The sequence below is a fragment of the Rhineura floridana genome, chromosome 15, assembly GCF_030035675.1.
Source record: "Rhineura floridana isolate rRhiFlo1 chromosome 15, rRhiFlo1.hap2, whole genome shotgun sequence".
NCBI lineage: Eukaryota > Metazoa > Chordata > Lepidosauria > Squamata > Rhineuridae > Rhineura > Rhineura floridana.
This window is the reverse complement of record NC_084494.1, coordinates 7,285,079-7,300,120: the sequence shown is the minus strand read 5'-3', so window position 1 is coordinate 7,300,120 and position 15,042 is coordinate 7,285,079. Positions and strand designations below refer to the sequence as shown.

The following is a 15,042-nucleotide window of genomic DNA, read 5'->3' as shown; positions in this document are numbered from 1 at the left end:
GCCTGTCAAATCTTCTCAGCAATCCTTCAGCTCAAGATGTCTTGCAAGTGGTTTCTTGTGCAGAAAGCTGCCATGGAGCAACTGCACCATCCTTTAATCCAACTTGAGCTTTTTTGGCATTACATCACATGTCCTTCCCATGCCCATTAGTGTTTGCACAACAGACATCCCCCCCTCCCGTGGCTGAGATGAGTACCACAGACCAAGTCCAGACCAAAGCCTGCAATCAGGGGGCCCTTCCACAACGTATGGGGGAGCCACCGCTCAGGTGCACAGCAAGTGCTTTGCGGGCAGAAGGTCCCTAGTTCCATCCCTGGGAAAGACATCTGTGTTAAACCCTGGAAAGCTGCTGCCACTCAGAGCAGACGCCATTGAACTAGATGGACCAATGGTCTCATTATAAAGCAGCGTCCTTAGGGAAAGGCAGAGCATTTGCTCTGCGTGCAAAAGGCCTCAGATTCAATCCTCAATATCTCCAGGTAGAGCTGGGAATGTTCCCTGCCTCAGCCCCCCTCCAGCTTTTATCCCTTCCTTCCTAGGCCCTTCTGCCTGTTTTTCTAGACCAGCTCAATCACTAGCATAGAGAACTGCCCCCTCCCAAGCCAGAACCTTTTCAGGAATGGTGAAGGGCAGTTGCTTTCCAGTGGGTTTGAGACCTGCTCTGGATGAAAGCAAAGGGAGGGCCTCAGTGCAGGGAAAGGGGGTATTTTTGCCTCCCCTCATGCCTGCAAGGCCTTGGGGCATGTGAAATTGATTCCCACCAATCATGCATCATTTTTATTTTATGATTTGTGCTCATGTTGGTACTGGGGCAGTTCTATGCAGTCCCACTTTCAATAATGTCAGTACCAGGGTTGCCACGTTCATAGCCTGAGACTGATCCTGCATCTTTAGGAGAAGAGGTCGGCCAAGTGCAGGTGTTCTTGCAACTCTGTAATGGGAAAATCCACAAGGTGGAATTCTCCCTTCCCCCTGCACAACTTTTAAAGATACAGAAGACCTCTTGGTTGGTCTTCTGTATCTTTAAAAGGTTGTGTGTGTGTGTGTGTGGGGAATTCCACCTTGTGGTTTTTCTCATTACCGTGTTGCAAGAACACCTGCACTTGGCCGACCTTCTCTTCTCCTAAAGATACAGGATCAGTCTCAGGCCCTGAACCTGGCAGCCCTAGTCAGTACTGTTTGAGCCTGCAAAAAATTTCAGGGCAGAAACTTTCAGTGTTTGAAATTTCCCCTCTTTAGATTGGAGGTTGATCCTCTTGGGAAGCAGAGCATGCAGCATTGCTCTTTTTTATTTTATTTTCTGGAGGAACTTGTGAAAGCTATCAGCTCCCACAATCCACTCTGGAATTTGGGAGGAGCAGAATGTTTTTACTCTACTCACCACCCAAAACTCCAAAGAGAAGAAGTATGTGATTCTGCCCATCCCCAGGTGAGAGACCTTTCTGCCTACCCTGTGACAGCACAGCTTGCCAGCTGTATGGATGGCAGAGGAATTCAGTGGGCCCTCTTTTTCTGCAGTGGACTGACCCAGTCTGATGCTCCTGGGCTTGCTTGTGGACTGAGCTCTTGTACTCAGGCCTTACTTGCAAGGTTTCCGTAGAAGCATCTGGATGGCCACTGCAAGAATAGGATGGTGGACTAGATGGGCCATTGGTCTGACCCAGCAGGCTATTGTTATGTTATGTTCTTATCAGAATGCAACTTCCAGTTGGATTATGCAGTTCTCTGCATTCTACAATGCCTTTTCAGTGCACAAAAAGTGCACAAAAATATATATTGAATGCATGAAAAAGCATTGAAAAGTGTGTATTTTAGATAAATGGTGCGCAGAAAATGCATACAACAGGAAGACACAATGAGACACAATGAAATGCAACGGGACAGGGCAGGCCTATGATTGAGTGCCAGCAAGACTGAAATGGGATGGAGTAAGCTGTTTAGCCCATTCCTGGTCAGTAGCAAAGGCTAATCACAACAACTACCACGGAACGAATTCCAACATAGATTCCCCTTACTATCTTATTAGTGCACTGTGAAGTAGGCATGGGTAAATCTTGTCAATTTCAGTTTCCCATTTTGCAACCTTACATTCAATTCTCCATGTTTCCACATCAGTTCGGGATTTTTTTTTTAAAAAAGTCCTAGTGAAAATCCATCAGCAAATTTCTCCTAATATGCACATTTGTATGCACTTTTTCCTAATATACACATTTTTTTCAAAGCAGGTTTCTCCAACATAACACATTTTTTAAATGTTATTTTCACCAATATATTTTTGTGCTGCATGGATATTAAGTTATGTATTGATATATTGTTTAATATATTCTATTTTGTAAACTGCTCTGTGGTTTTTTGATGAAGGGCAATATATTCCTTTAATAAATAGGTGCATTTTTATGCGGATGTTCATTTTTGTACATATAACTTGACTGGAGAACTGCATGGCAAACATTCAGAGAAGTGCAGATTTTGAAAGATGGCTGTGTTTTGGTCTGCATACTGTTCTGGAAAGTGCAAATTGGGTAAGTGTGACTTTAAATGTGAACTGAATCAAATGTTTTCTCCATCTCTGATGCAGACAAGAAGCAAAGAATAGCTGCTCCTTCCTTTCAGAGTTCCTATTTGAAAACACTGCTCTCCTCTCAACGTCCTTGCAAAGGTTTTTAACAACTGACAAACCATCTGGCAAAAGAAAAAGATGCAAGATTTGTCTCAATGAATTATTCACTACCCACATTGAGCATTATTCCCTCTTATGATGTAGAGATGCCAGTTATCCAAAACAGCAGATAAGTCACCCCTAAAGTAGGAGCTTTGGACTCCCATCATGGGCAGCACCAACTAGAGGCAAATGATGGCACCTCCTGCGAGATGGACTATTTTTGTACTACACCCTCTTGGCATTGCTTGGTTAGAGGGTGTCTGTGTGAAATAGTTTCTCCTAGAATCATAGAATAGTAGAGTTGGAAGGGGCCTATAAGGCCATCAAGTCCAATCCCCTGCTCTGTGTCTGTGCATCATATTGACATGAGAGAGAGAGAGAGAGAGAGAGAGAGGCCAAGGAGAAACTGCAGGGGTGGTGGTACCTTGACTATTGATGGAGAGATCTGTCAATTTCAGTTCTCTCACTTTCTCATTTTTCCAATCTTAAATTCAGTTCAGATTCATAAAAAAGACTAGCATTTCAGTGCACATTTCCTGCTAAACATTTTTGTATGCAGTTTTGTCTAATGTACACATTTTTGCAAGCAATTTCTCGTAATACAAGGCAGTTTTATGTTATTTTCACTAATGTGTTCACTTCTATGCACACCTTCCCTTAATATATACATTTTTGTAAACATTGGTTGGTTGGCGAACTGCATCGCAAAATTCAGATAAGTGCAATTTTTCAAAGGAGGGAGGCTGTGTTTCCGTTCTCAAATTGTTTTAGAAAGTGTGAATTTGATAGGTTAAGTTTTAATGCAAACAGAACAGAATTTCTCCCCCATCCCTAAACTTGACACAGACCTACTGCCCCCACTGAGCCTCTGAGCAAGCAGATATCGAGCCTTACAACTATAGTTATTAAAAACATGATAAAAAAATGGACTGCCTTCAAGTCAATTCCAACTTATGGGCGACCCTATGAATAGGGTTTTCATGGTAACCGGTATTCAGAGGGGGTTTACCATTGCCTTGCTCTGAGGCTGAGAGGCAGTGACTGGCCCAAGGTCACCCAGTGAGCTTCATGGCTGAATCATAAAATCAGAATAGTAGAGTTGGAAGGGGCCTAAAAGGCCATCGAGTCCAACCCCCTGTTCAATGCAGGAATCCAAATCAAAGCATTCCTGACAGATGGCTGTCCAGCTGCCTCTTGAATGCCTCCAGTGTCGGAGAGCCCACTACCTCTCTAGGTAATTAGTTCCATTGTCATATGGCTCTAACAGTTAGGAAGTTTTTCCTGATGTCCAGTCGAAATCTGGCTTCCTGCAACTTGAGCCCATTATTCTGTGTCCTGCACTCTGGGACAATCAAGAAGAGATCCTGGCCCTCCTCTATGTGACAACCTTTCATGTACTTCACGAGTGCTATCATATCTCCCCTCAGTCTTCTCTTCTCCAGGTGAAACATGCCCAGTTCTTTCAGTCTCTCCTCATAGGGATTGGTTTCCATTCCCCTGATCATCTTTGCTGCCCTCCTCTGAACCCGTTCCAGTTTGTCTGCATCCTTCTTGAAATGTGGATCCAAGAACTGGACGCAGTATTCACGATGAGGCCTAACCAGTGCTGAATAGAGGGGAACTAGTACTTCACGCGATTTGGAAACTATACTTCTGTTAATGCAGCCTAATATAGCATTTGCCTTTTCTGCAGCCACATCACACTGTTGGCTCATATTCAGCTTGTGATCAATGACAATTCCAAGATCCTTCTCACATGTCGTACAGCTGAGCCAAGTATCCCTCATCTTATAACGGTGCATTTGGTTTCTTTTTCCTAAGTGTAGAACTTTGCATTTATTCCTGTTGAATTTCATTCTGTTGTTTTCAGCCCAATGCTCCAGCCTATCAAGGTCCCTTTGAATTTTGTTTCTGTCTCCCACAGTATTAGCTATGCCCCCCAATTTTATATCATCTGCAAATTTGATAAACATGCTTTGTACCTCCTCATCCAAGTTGTTAATAAAAATGTTAAAGAGCACTGGGCCCAGGACCAAGCCCTGTGGTGCCCCACTCATTCCTTCCGCCCAGTTTGAGAAGGAACCATTGATAAGTACTCTTTGAGTACGATTCTGGAGCCAACTGTGGATCCATCTAATAGTTGTTCCATCCAGCCCACATTTAGCTAGCTTGCTAATCAGAATATCATAGCACTTTGTCAAAAGTTTTGCTGAAGTCGAGATATATTATGTCCACAGCATTCCCACAGTCTACAGGGGAGGTTACCCGATCAAAAAAATGAGATGAGATTAGTTTGGCAGGATTCGTTCTTCATAAATCCATGTTGGCTCCTAGTAATCACTGCATTGCTTTCAAGATGCTTACAGGTTGACTGCTTTATAATCTGCTCCAGAGTTTTTTCAGGTATTGATGTTAGGCTGACTGGTCTGTAGTTCCCCGGTTCCTCCTTCTTGCCCTTTTTGAAGATAGGGACAACATTAGCTCTCCTCCAGTCATCCGGCACTTCACCAGTCCCATGTTTTCATAAAGATAATAGAGAGCAGTTCTGAAAGTTCTTCAGCCAGTTCCTTCAATACTCTAGGATGCAGTTTAACGGGCCCTGCTGATTTGAACTCATTCAAAGTGATTAGGTATTCCTTGACCATTTGTCTATCAATCTCAAGGTCCAATCCTGACCCTTCTACTTCATGTTTCCCAGGAGGGTCATATGCCCTTTTTTGGGAGAAGACTGAGCCAAAGTAGGAATTGAGCACTTCTGCCTTTTCTTTGTCATCTGTTAGCATTTTGCCATCCTCATTGAGTAGCTGTCCACCATTTCTTTTCTCTGTCTTTTACTATGGACATACCTGAAGAAAGATTTTTTGTTGCTTTTAGCATCCGTCGCTAGCCTCAGCTCATTCTCAGCTTTAGCGTTCCTGACACCATCCTGGCAATTCCGTGATACCTGCCTGTACTCTTCCTTTGTGGCCTGGCCTTCTTTCCACTTCCTGTATGTGTCCTTTTTTGTTTTCAAGTCATCTCTAAGCTTTTTGTGAAGCCACATTGGCTTCTTCTGCTGTTTCCCCCCTTTTTTCCTTGTTGGAATTGCTTGCCATTGCACTTTTAGAATTTCTTTTTTTAGAAACTCCCACCCATCTTCGACTCCTTTTCTCATTAGGGTGGCTTGCCATGGAACCGTACTTACAATTGTTCCAAGTTTATTAAAATCAGCTTTCCTGAAGTCCAGGGTGCGCATATGGCTACTCTCAGCTTTCGCTTCTGTTAACATCAAGAATTCAAGTATGGTGTGGTCGCTTTCCCCCAGAGTTCCTGTAACTGCCACTTTATCCACCAAATCATCTCTATTGGTTACAATCAAGTCCAGGATAGCTGATCCTCCGGTTGCTTCCTCCACTTTCTGTAGGAGGAAGTTATCTGCAACACAAGTCAGAAATTTATTGGGGAGGCCGCGTTTGGCAGAATTTGTCTCCCAACAGATATCGGGATAATTGAAATCCCCCATTACTACTACATCATGACTCCTCGAAACATTGGCAATTTGCTTTTCAAAAGTTACATTCTCGTCTTCTCCTTGATTGGGTGGTCAGTAGTAGACACCAAGCACCACATTCCTTTTGTTATTTGCCCCATTAATTTTAATCCAGATACTCTCGGTGGAGCCACCAAGCTCATCTTCCTGTATTTCTGTGCAGGGATATATATTTTTAATATACAGGAAAACTCCACCTCCCTTTTTATTCCTTCTGTTCTTCTTGAACACGTTGTATCCTTCAATTGCTGTATTCCAGTCATGGGAGTCATCCCACCAAGTTTCAGTTATACCTATCAAGTTGTAATTGCCCTCCTGTATTAAGAATTCAAGTTCGTCCTGCTTGTTTCCCATGCTGTGTGGGGATTCGAACCCTGGTCTCCCAGGTCATAGTCCAGCACCTTAACCACTATACCATACTGGCTCTCAAAAACATGATAAATGGTTTTATTTCTTTATATATATATAATCCCATCTATTCTGTAAGGAGCTCAAGGTGGTCCCCATGGGTCTCTCCCCCACCTTTCTCATTTCACAACAACCCTGTGAGGTAGGTTACATAGAGAACTGCAACTGGTCTAATATCACCTAATGGGGTTCATGTGGGGACTTAAAGTCCTCCGAGTGGGGACTTGAACCCAGCTCTTCCATTTTCTAATCTAACACTTTAACTGACCACTGTTGTCCACACACTGGTTACCTCCAGGCTGGATTACTGTAATACACTCTATGTGGGGCTGCCCTTGAGGTTAGTCCAGAAGCTGCAGCTGGTGCAGACTGGTCACTGGGGCAGGGTATCACCAACATGTCACCCCACTGCTGAAAGAATTGCACTGGCTGCCCATTTGCTACCAGGCCAAGTTCAAGGTTCTAGTTTTGGTGTACAAAGCCCTATACAGCTCGGGACCAGGATACCTGAAAGACCATCTTACCCCTTATATACCCAGTTGATCACTGCGCTCTGCAGGTGAGGGCCTCCTGCAGATACCATCTTATCAGGAGGTTCATTCTGCACAATATAGGAAATGGACCTTTAGTGTGGTGGCACCTACCCTGTGCAATTCCCTCCCCTTAAATATTAGGCAGGCACCATCTCTGCTGTCTTTTCGGCGGCTTTTGAAGACTTTCCTCTTTCAACAAGCCTTTTAAGTTGAGACCTATCTCAGTCTGCATCTGTCCCAGCTCTTCACCTATCCCAGCTCTTCACTGAGACAGCAGTGTCGGTGGGGGTGCAGGCAGGGCTGGAGATTCCTTGGTAATTGCCAGGCCGTAAGTCCTCAGCCGGCAGCTTGGCTATAAATCTGCCAGGCTAGCAAGGAGGAAGCAAGGTAAAGGCAGAGGCTGTTCAAAGCTTACGTGCCAAGCCAGAAATCCAGAAGAGACGTCAGTGAAGGTCCGGGTCTAGTTTGCCGAGAGATCAGTCCAAGTCAAGGTTCAGGGGATAGGAAGACACACAGTGGTCATGCCTGACATTGTAGTCAGCAACAGCTGAACCCAAGGTTTGTCTTTTAAGGAGCAGGTTTGTCAGCAGGTGTGAGCCCTCAGCGTTTTGGCCTTAAGTGGACAGGCCTGCCCCTCTTCTGCCTGACCTTCTGCTGTCTACGTTCTGCAGGTGAGGGGGGAGTATCCTGTTCACTGGCTGCGTCTGGCTGAAGGGCTTCAGCTGTGTCTGGGGGGCTCTGCAGCTGAGGGGGAGAAGGAGCTGGGTTCTCAGGAGTTTCCTCCATTTCTCCTTCTGGGTCTGCTGCTTCTGGGTCTGCTGCTGTTACTCCCGAGTCATCCTCGTCTGATAAGTCCTCTGACGGGGCCATGACAAATACTATGTTTTAACCCCTTTTTTTAAAAAAAGATGTTTTTAAATCTTTTTTTAATTTTTTTTAACATTGTTTTGTTTTAATGTATTTTAAGGGCTTTTTATGATGTTTTAAAGTGTTTTTAGCATTTCTGTTTGCCACCCTGGGCTCCTGCTGGGAGGAAGAGTGGGATATAAATCAAATAATAAATAAATAAACTGCTGTACCACACTATAATACTGAATACTGAAAACACCATTCCAACAACTACTGCATGATCAATGACCATTTTGCACCCCTCTCCAGGTCACACCCCAAACATGTGCCCCATACTCCTACCCTAGATACTCATCTGCTCCTCAGTCTGCTATTTTCATCATCCAAACATGCTGGGCACTGCTTCTGTACCTCTTTAAATACCCCTTACTCTGCCTTGCCACCTTTTCACTATTGCCAATAATGGACCATCTAAACTGGGGGTAAGAGCTTGCTTGCTCTGTCATAGCTGGGTCATCCATATATTTGAGTTCATCTGGAAACAACACAAGCCCAGAGATGTGTGTGCCAGGGGCCAAATCCATCTCACAAGGCATTTTTATGTGGCCCAGGGTGGTCCTACCCAATTTAAATCAAAGGGCCCCTTCAGACATCCTTTTGATTTTGCATTCATGATTATTTGTGCTCATGATGGTATTGGGGCAGTTATACACAATTCTGCTTTCAATACTCTTTGCCCCCACACACAGTTCAGGGTGAACATGCTGCTTCGTTGCCAATCAGTGCATGCTCCATGGCTTCCTGCTGAAATCCTGTAACTTTTAATACCACAAATGCTCTATTGTGTTTTGTCCCGTTTTTGCTGTGCTATCGTGCAAGACTTGCCCACCATTTCACTTGTAGAAAGAAAGGGGTAGAAGAGTCAAGTGTGTGTGTGTTTGTGACTGTGACTGTGAATGAATGAGAAAGAGAGAATCTACACTTTTGAAACACAGGACGCTCCCTATACTGGGTTAGGTTCTTTATAGCACTAGGCAGCTGCTCTCCAAGGCCTCAAAGAAATGTGCTTTACATCAGCCACTACCTGATCCCTTTTTTAAAAAAGCAGAGGTGCTGGAGCTTGAACCTAGAACCTCATGCATGCAAAACATGTGTTATCTCAGTGAGTTAGGGTCCCTTCCCCATCAAGCCATGATCCCTTCTTGAATATTGTATCTATATTTGGATTATCTACATTTTTGTACTGCAAAGAAGCCATTTTGGGGGGCAAGCATGCCCTTTTGATCCTTAGTCCATGGAGAACGGGATGCCCTCCCCACAACCACCCACCCACCCATTCCTGGAATAGGTATAGCAGGTCCCCAGGAATGGAGACCAAATTGGGGATCTGAACTGAACTGACAGCTAATGTTGCATCCAGTTATTATAACCCAGACAGGGGTGCTGGAATCTGTTTCATTCTGTGGCGTGGACAGCTCGCGAATGTCTCAAGAGGCTGCCTGTAGCAAAATGCCAGGAGCGATGAAGGCAGCTATCAGTCACAGCAAATTGTTGCTGAACATGCACCTTGGAGCACTCCTATCCGTCAGTCGGAGATGGCAGAAGATTAATTCAGCAACGAGCTGAGGTTTATCTGGCCTTTCACAGCTGAATTTTGCCCTCCCGCGTCCTGCACAATTGCAGAGGTGGTGCAGAAATCACAGTGTTTTTGGTCTGTGATTGATCTGAAGGTCATTGCAATGACCTCAGCTCAACATGTGGGGACAGAAGCCCCTCTCAGACGTTTGTAGCAGACAATGCTGGTGTGTGAACAGCCGGCAAATCACACAGGACTCTGGAATTCCCCGATTGAGATTGTCACACACAGCTTTTCCATTATGGTTAGTGGTATGCAAAGGTGCAGCAGCAAATGTTGCTGTGTAAACACCATACATTTAAAGTACATTTTAAGTGTATTACTTCCCCCAAAGAATCCTGGGAATTATAGTTTGTTAAGGGTGCTGAGAATTGTATCTCTGCGAGGAGTAAACTATAGTTCACAGGATTCTTTGGAAGAACCCATGTGCTTTAAATGTGTGATGTGTAGACACCTTGAGACATTTTCTCTGTGGGAGGTGGGAAGGTTGACATTAGCCAGTGGTGACAAACAGGCACTTTCCACATGCTCAGGGGCACTTTCCCTTTCATGATTGTTTTGCATATCAACAGATGCTGCCTGGTATTTTGCAATTTTTTTCTCTGTCTCTGTCTGCTTCTCCTTTCCTTCCTCTGTTGATGCCCCTGGTCCTGAATTTTTAACTGAAAGCTCCTCAGGAAGAGACCTGCCCAGTCTTCTTCTTGGCGATCACTCGTGACTGAGTAAGATTGTCTTCCAAAATATAGTCTTTAACAATGGATCCGTCTGAATCTGTATCCACTGCCGATGTACCAGACCATGACTAGGGGCTTCTGGATTTCACAGTCCTGCCCCTGTCGCCATTTGCCAATCACCATGGGACTTTTGTTATGGAAGACGCCTGTGCATGAATTTGTTTTATGTGGGGAGATCGGTGCACCACGATCAACACACAATCTTGACAGAAAAAGGCTTTGATCCAGTGGCATGGATACCACGACGACTGGAAGTCCTTTATCTGCTGCAGCCTTCATCCGCCTTCACAGCCGTTGTAACATACACATTGTTATCCTCCGCGTGTTCTGCCGTTGAGGACTTTCTTGGATCGTCCTTTGTCTGGTTCCTCTCCCTCGACCTTACCACCATGGGTGACCCTGCTGGGAGCACATGACTCCCGACGGCATCGCTCACAGGGTTCACTGGAACACGCAAGCCCACTCGCCACTACAAGGTGACGATCCAGCGAGGGGACCTGCCCAATAGCTGCTGGTGGCTCCATGTCAGTGCAGCAGAGGAATCTGCTCTGGGTTTTAATCTGAACTTTCAAGGAATTGCCCAAGGTGTTGAAGCCCCACTGACATGGAGTCACCAGCCACCGCTGGACCTGCCTCTTGCCCTCTGCAAAGTGCCATGCATGACAATGTTATTATATTGCTATGGGTTGGGGGTTGACATAAATTATTCCTGTGAGTCCCTTCCAACCTCTGGTTTGGAACCCTGCACCTGGAGCTGGGCTCTGTAGCTGAGATGAGTCTCCTTTGTTAGCCTAACAGAGTGTCCAGGTAGGCTAATGGATCTTCCCATTAACTGGCGAATGGGCCAGGGAGACCCTATGTTATTGAAACTCTTCAGGAGAACGCAGAGAGGCTTGTGTTTTTAGTTGAATCAGAGCAAAGGCTGGGAACTGGGACAGGCAGGGAGGATGGCTCGCTGTCCCATGGCTTTAGGGTGCCTCCTGTAAGCCTGATGGAAAACGTAAGATATTGACCTGCTGATGCTTTGAACCCCTCCATCTCAAGCTCAGGTTGGAATGTGCATAAATAAACAAACCATATTTCATAAAGACACCACAGACTCCGCTGGCCTACATTCCAAGGAAACCAAACCCTGGGTAAGCACAGGGACCCCTGGAGATCTCTCACTGCTCGGAGATTGGGGTGGCATGCAACAATATCAATTGGGGTGACTACCAATTTTTTTGGCCCCAGGGCCATATTCATCCTTAGCACACAACCATTGTTTGTTATGGAAACTGAGAGGGAAAGTCAATGCTAAAATAATCTCCATGTTATTAGTGCCATCTAAGAGGGGATCCTCCAATTATTAGTCCTATATTCACTAATAGGCAAAAAAACCTTGCAGTTTAAGAACATACCTATAGCCAAGAGATATTTCTATCAAACTTTAAAAAGCAGGGAAATTGGGCAGCTCTAGTGAATGCACCAGGGGAGCAGGAGACCTGACCTCCTCTCTGAGATATTAGACTGCCCTACAAATTTGTCAAAATGCAAACACAATTTGGATTGGTCTTTCACAGTCCAATCCACTTTCTGTGTAGCTTGGAAGAATTCGGTCACAAGTGCCTCTGAGCATATGGTGAGTGGTGGCAACACTTGCCATCTCCAAAGATGGAGAATTATATTTTTTGTATGTTTGTTGGTGTTCTTCTTACTTTGCTTCTTTCCTGTGTTACTAATGTTTCTATAGAGAATCTAAACTAGAAAATTTTATTTCCCTCGTTATTCATCCTAGAAATCTGTGTCAAATTTATTTTTATTAATTTCAAAGCCATTTTATTGGTCATTGTCATGTGATGGTGAAGACAGCCTTTTGTGTTTCAAATTGGAGTTTATGTTCTATTTCTATTTTGGGTGTATTAACAGTTGAATTTGAAACTGCAGTTTGATGTAAAATCAGACTGATTACAATATGTTCCTACTTCAGCAATGACTCTTAGCTGTGGGAGAAAAGAGGATGTATGTTTTCAGCCTCCTATGTTTAAACCACTTTATTTAAGGCAAGGTGGGCACATAGAGCACACCTAGCATTTTGCTAGAATATATTTCACCTCCCACTGTTTTATCTTGTGCAAATTGAGACACTCCTGAGGTGCACTGGAGACTATTCTGCAGACGTCAGTGCTATTATTTGTTGTAAACCGCCCAGAGAGCTTCGGCTATGGGGCAGTATACAAATGTAATAAATAAATAAATAAATAATTCCCCAATTAAGTTTTTTTAGTGTAAATTTTGCAAAGTGTTGCTGTACTTCACATCATCACAGAAACAGAAACAAAAGAAAATGATTTCCTATAGGAAACTTCACTAAAATTGCAAAGGAAATCAGACATATTTAAGTGACCATCTGAACTTCAACTGTCTTAATAATATTGCTTCCTCCCTGCTAAAACAAAATCAACTCAGCACATGACTTCTTTCTATTATTTGGGCTGGTTTCAGGTGTTGCCATCACTCACCATATGCTCAGAGGCACATGTTACCAAATTCTTCCAAGCTACACAGCAAGTGGATTGGACTGTGAAAGACCAACCCAAATTGTGTTTGCATTTTGACAACTTTGTAGAGCAGTCCAATATCTCAGAGAGGAGGTCAGGTCTCCTACTACGCTGGTGCATTCACTATAGATGTGCAAATTCCCTGCTTTTTAAAGTTTGATAGAAATATCTCTTGGCTAAATGTATGTTCTTAAACCTCAAGGTTTTTTGCCTATTAGTGAATTTCCCTGCTTTTTAATCCGGGAGGTAAGAAATGGGATCCTGTGCAGGTTTGCTGAGAGTGGATTGATCATTTGCATGCTTATTGAGTTCAGTGGGATTTACTCCCCTGCAATTATGCTTAGGATAGGTGAAACTGACCCGGGGGAGGGGAGAGGAGGGGGAGGGGGAAGGGAGGAGATTGGGTGGGTGGGCACTGGGCAAAGGGAAAGCCCCTTTCCTTTCCAAAAGGAAAACATTGTGAACAGTATCATTGCTTTTCAGCCTTTCCTCCACCTTTTTATTCTACAGCAGGCACATGTAGCCTCCCACCCAAATTTAAACCAAAGCTGTCCCTGGCCACATCCACACCAGGCCTTTATTTCACTTTGGACAGTCATAGCTTCTCTCAAAGAATCCTGGGAAGTGTAGTTAGTGAAGGGTGCTGAGAGTTGCTTGGAGAGACCCAGTTCCCCCCACAGACTTCAATCAGAGTGGCTGACTGTTAAACCAGTCTGGCCACTGAAGCTCTGTCAGTGGAATAGCAGTCTCCTCTCAGCACCCTTCACAAACTACACTTCCCAGGATTCTCTGAGGGAAGCCATGACTGTCTCAAGTGAAATCAAAGTCTGGTGTGGGTGTGGCCCCCTGATTAGTCAAGGCCAGCAGCTGCGAGGCTTTTAGAACTCTGACAGTTGGTTCTTACTGAGCATGCCCGCCCTTATCATTGACTTTGAGCCAAAATTTCTTAAATTAATTAAAAATCAGCCAGGCATTTTTTAAAGTTTTAAACTGCAGAAGATGAAGGTCAGAGTATGGGGCAAGGTCAGTATTAGGATTACAGGCACTCTGTGAACATGGCTGATTTTTAATGAATTTCAACAGATTATGAGAACTGAGAGAAAAAAGTCCAAAAGGGTTCTGGAGGTTTTCTCTCTCTTTTTACACTTTGAACTGTCTATTCTCTCTGACTGTTTTGTGTATCACCATGAAAATTGACAGGGTTGTTAAGCAACCATTTGAGTTCAGGACTATAAGTTTTGTAAGATTTTGTTTTGAAATGAGCTTATGGGGAGCATCAGAATGACATGGGGGTATTTTTAAATTTAACATTGCGGAATGTGAAAAATCCCCGCTGGCTATAGTATACCGCCACTCTCGTGGCTGTATAATTATAACAATCCCAGGCTGTGATTTGAAGGCACATGAGGCCACGTGCTTGCTAAAGCTAAGCAGGTCTGGGTCTGGTCAGTGCCTGGATGGGAGACCTCCTGTTTCTATCATGATGAAAGAAAGGTGAAGTATAAATTTAAGAAATGATATAAAATAAAATATAATAATAATCAGAAGGATTTGGATCCCCTCTTTCTTTGGTGTCAAATCTTTGGAATCCTTCTAACTTTAAGTGCCAAAAGGAGTTGCGTATGCTCAACACGGAAACTTGAATTCAACAACTCGGAGAGCTGCAGCAACATTTTCAGCTGGATGTCATTCAGTTTGCTTAGCTGGCATCTTAATTAATGGCAGGGCACAGCTTTAGTTCATTAAAAGCCAAACATTAATTCAAGTAGAATCCTGCTTTGCTTAAGATGAGAAAAAGTAAAACATGTACAAGGTCAAGCTGGTTTCCAAAAGAGTGGAAACGGTATGTTACTGACTACCTGAAATCCAGCATTCTTTCCAAACATCCAGAGTTTGTAATGATTTCAGTGGATTCTCTGACATATAGTGCATGGCACAATCTTAGCGATCCCTCTATAGCCCATTAAAGAACTGGCTGGCTGTGTCAGCCACATCTTCCCAATGCGGTTCTCTTACCTTCCTGAGAAGTAAGCAGTTTCCCTCCTCTGCTGGTGGCAAAGAAGATGGCAAACAGGCACACACATGAAAATCTGATCCCCCACATTGTGGGCCTTTGGCAGCCCAGGTACCTAGAAGACAGAGACAGAAGCG

General features: G+C 44.1%; 1 protein-coding gene across 7 annotated transcripts in view; it reads right to left on the bottom strand.

Annotated features, from left to right (window-relative positions):
• Positions 1 to 15,042, bottom strand: part of COL16A1 (collagen type XVI alpha 1 chain) — a 222,831-nt gene that overhangs the window by 196,166 nt on the left and 11,623 nt on the right. For all 7 annotated transcript variants that reach the window (XM_061597039.1, XM_061597036.1, XM_061597040.1 and 4 more), the window contains exon 2: positions 14,908 to 15,020. In XM_061597039.1, the coding sequence (XP_061453023.1) occupies positions 14,908 to 14,995 (88 nt within the window). In that variant the 5' untranslated portion in view covers positions 14,996 to 15,020. The remainder of the gene's footprint in view (positions 1 to 14,907; positions 15,021 to 15,042) is intronic.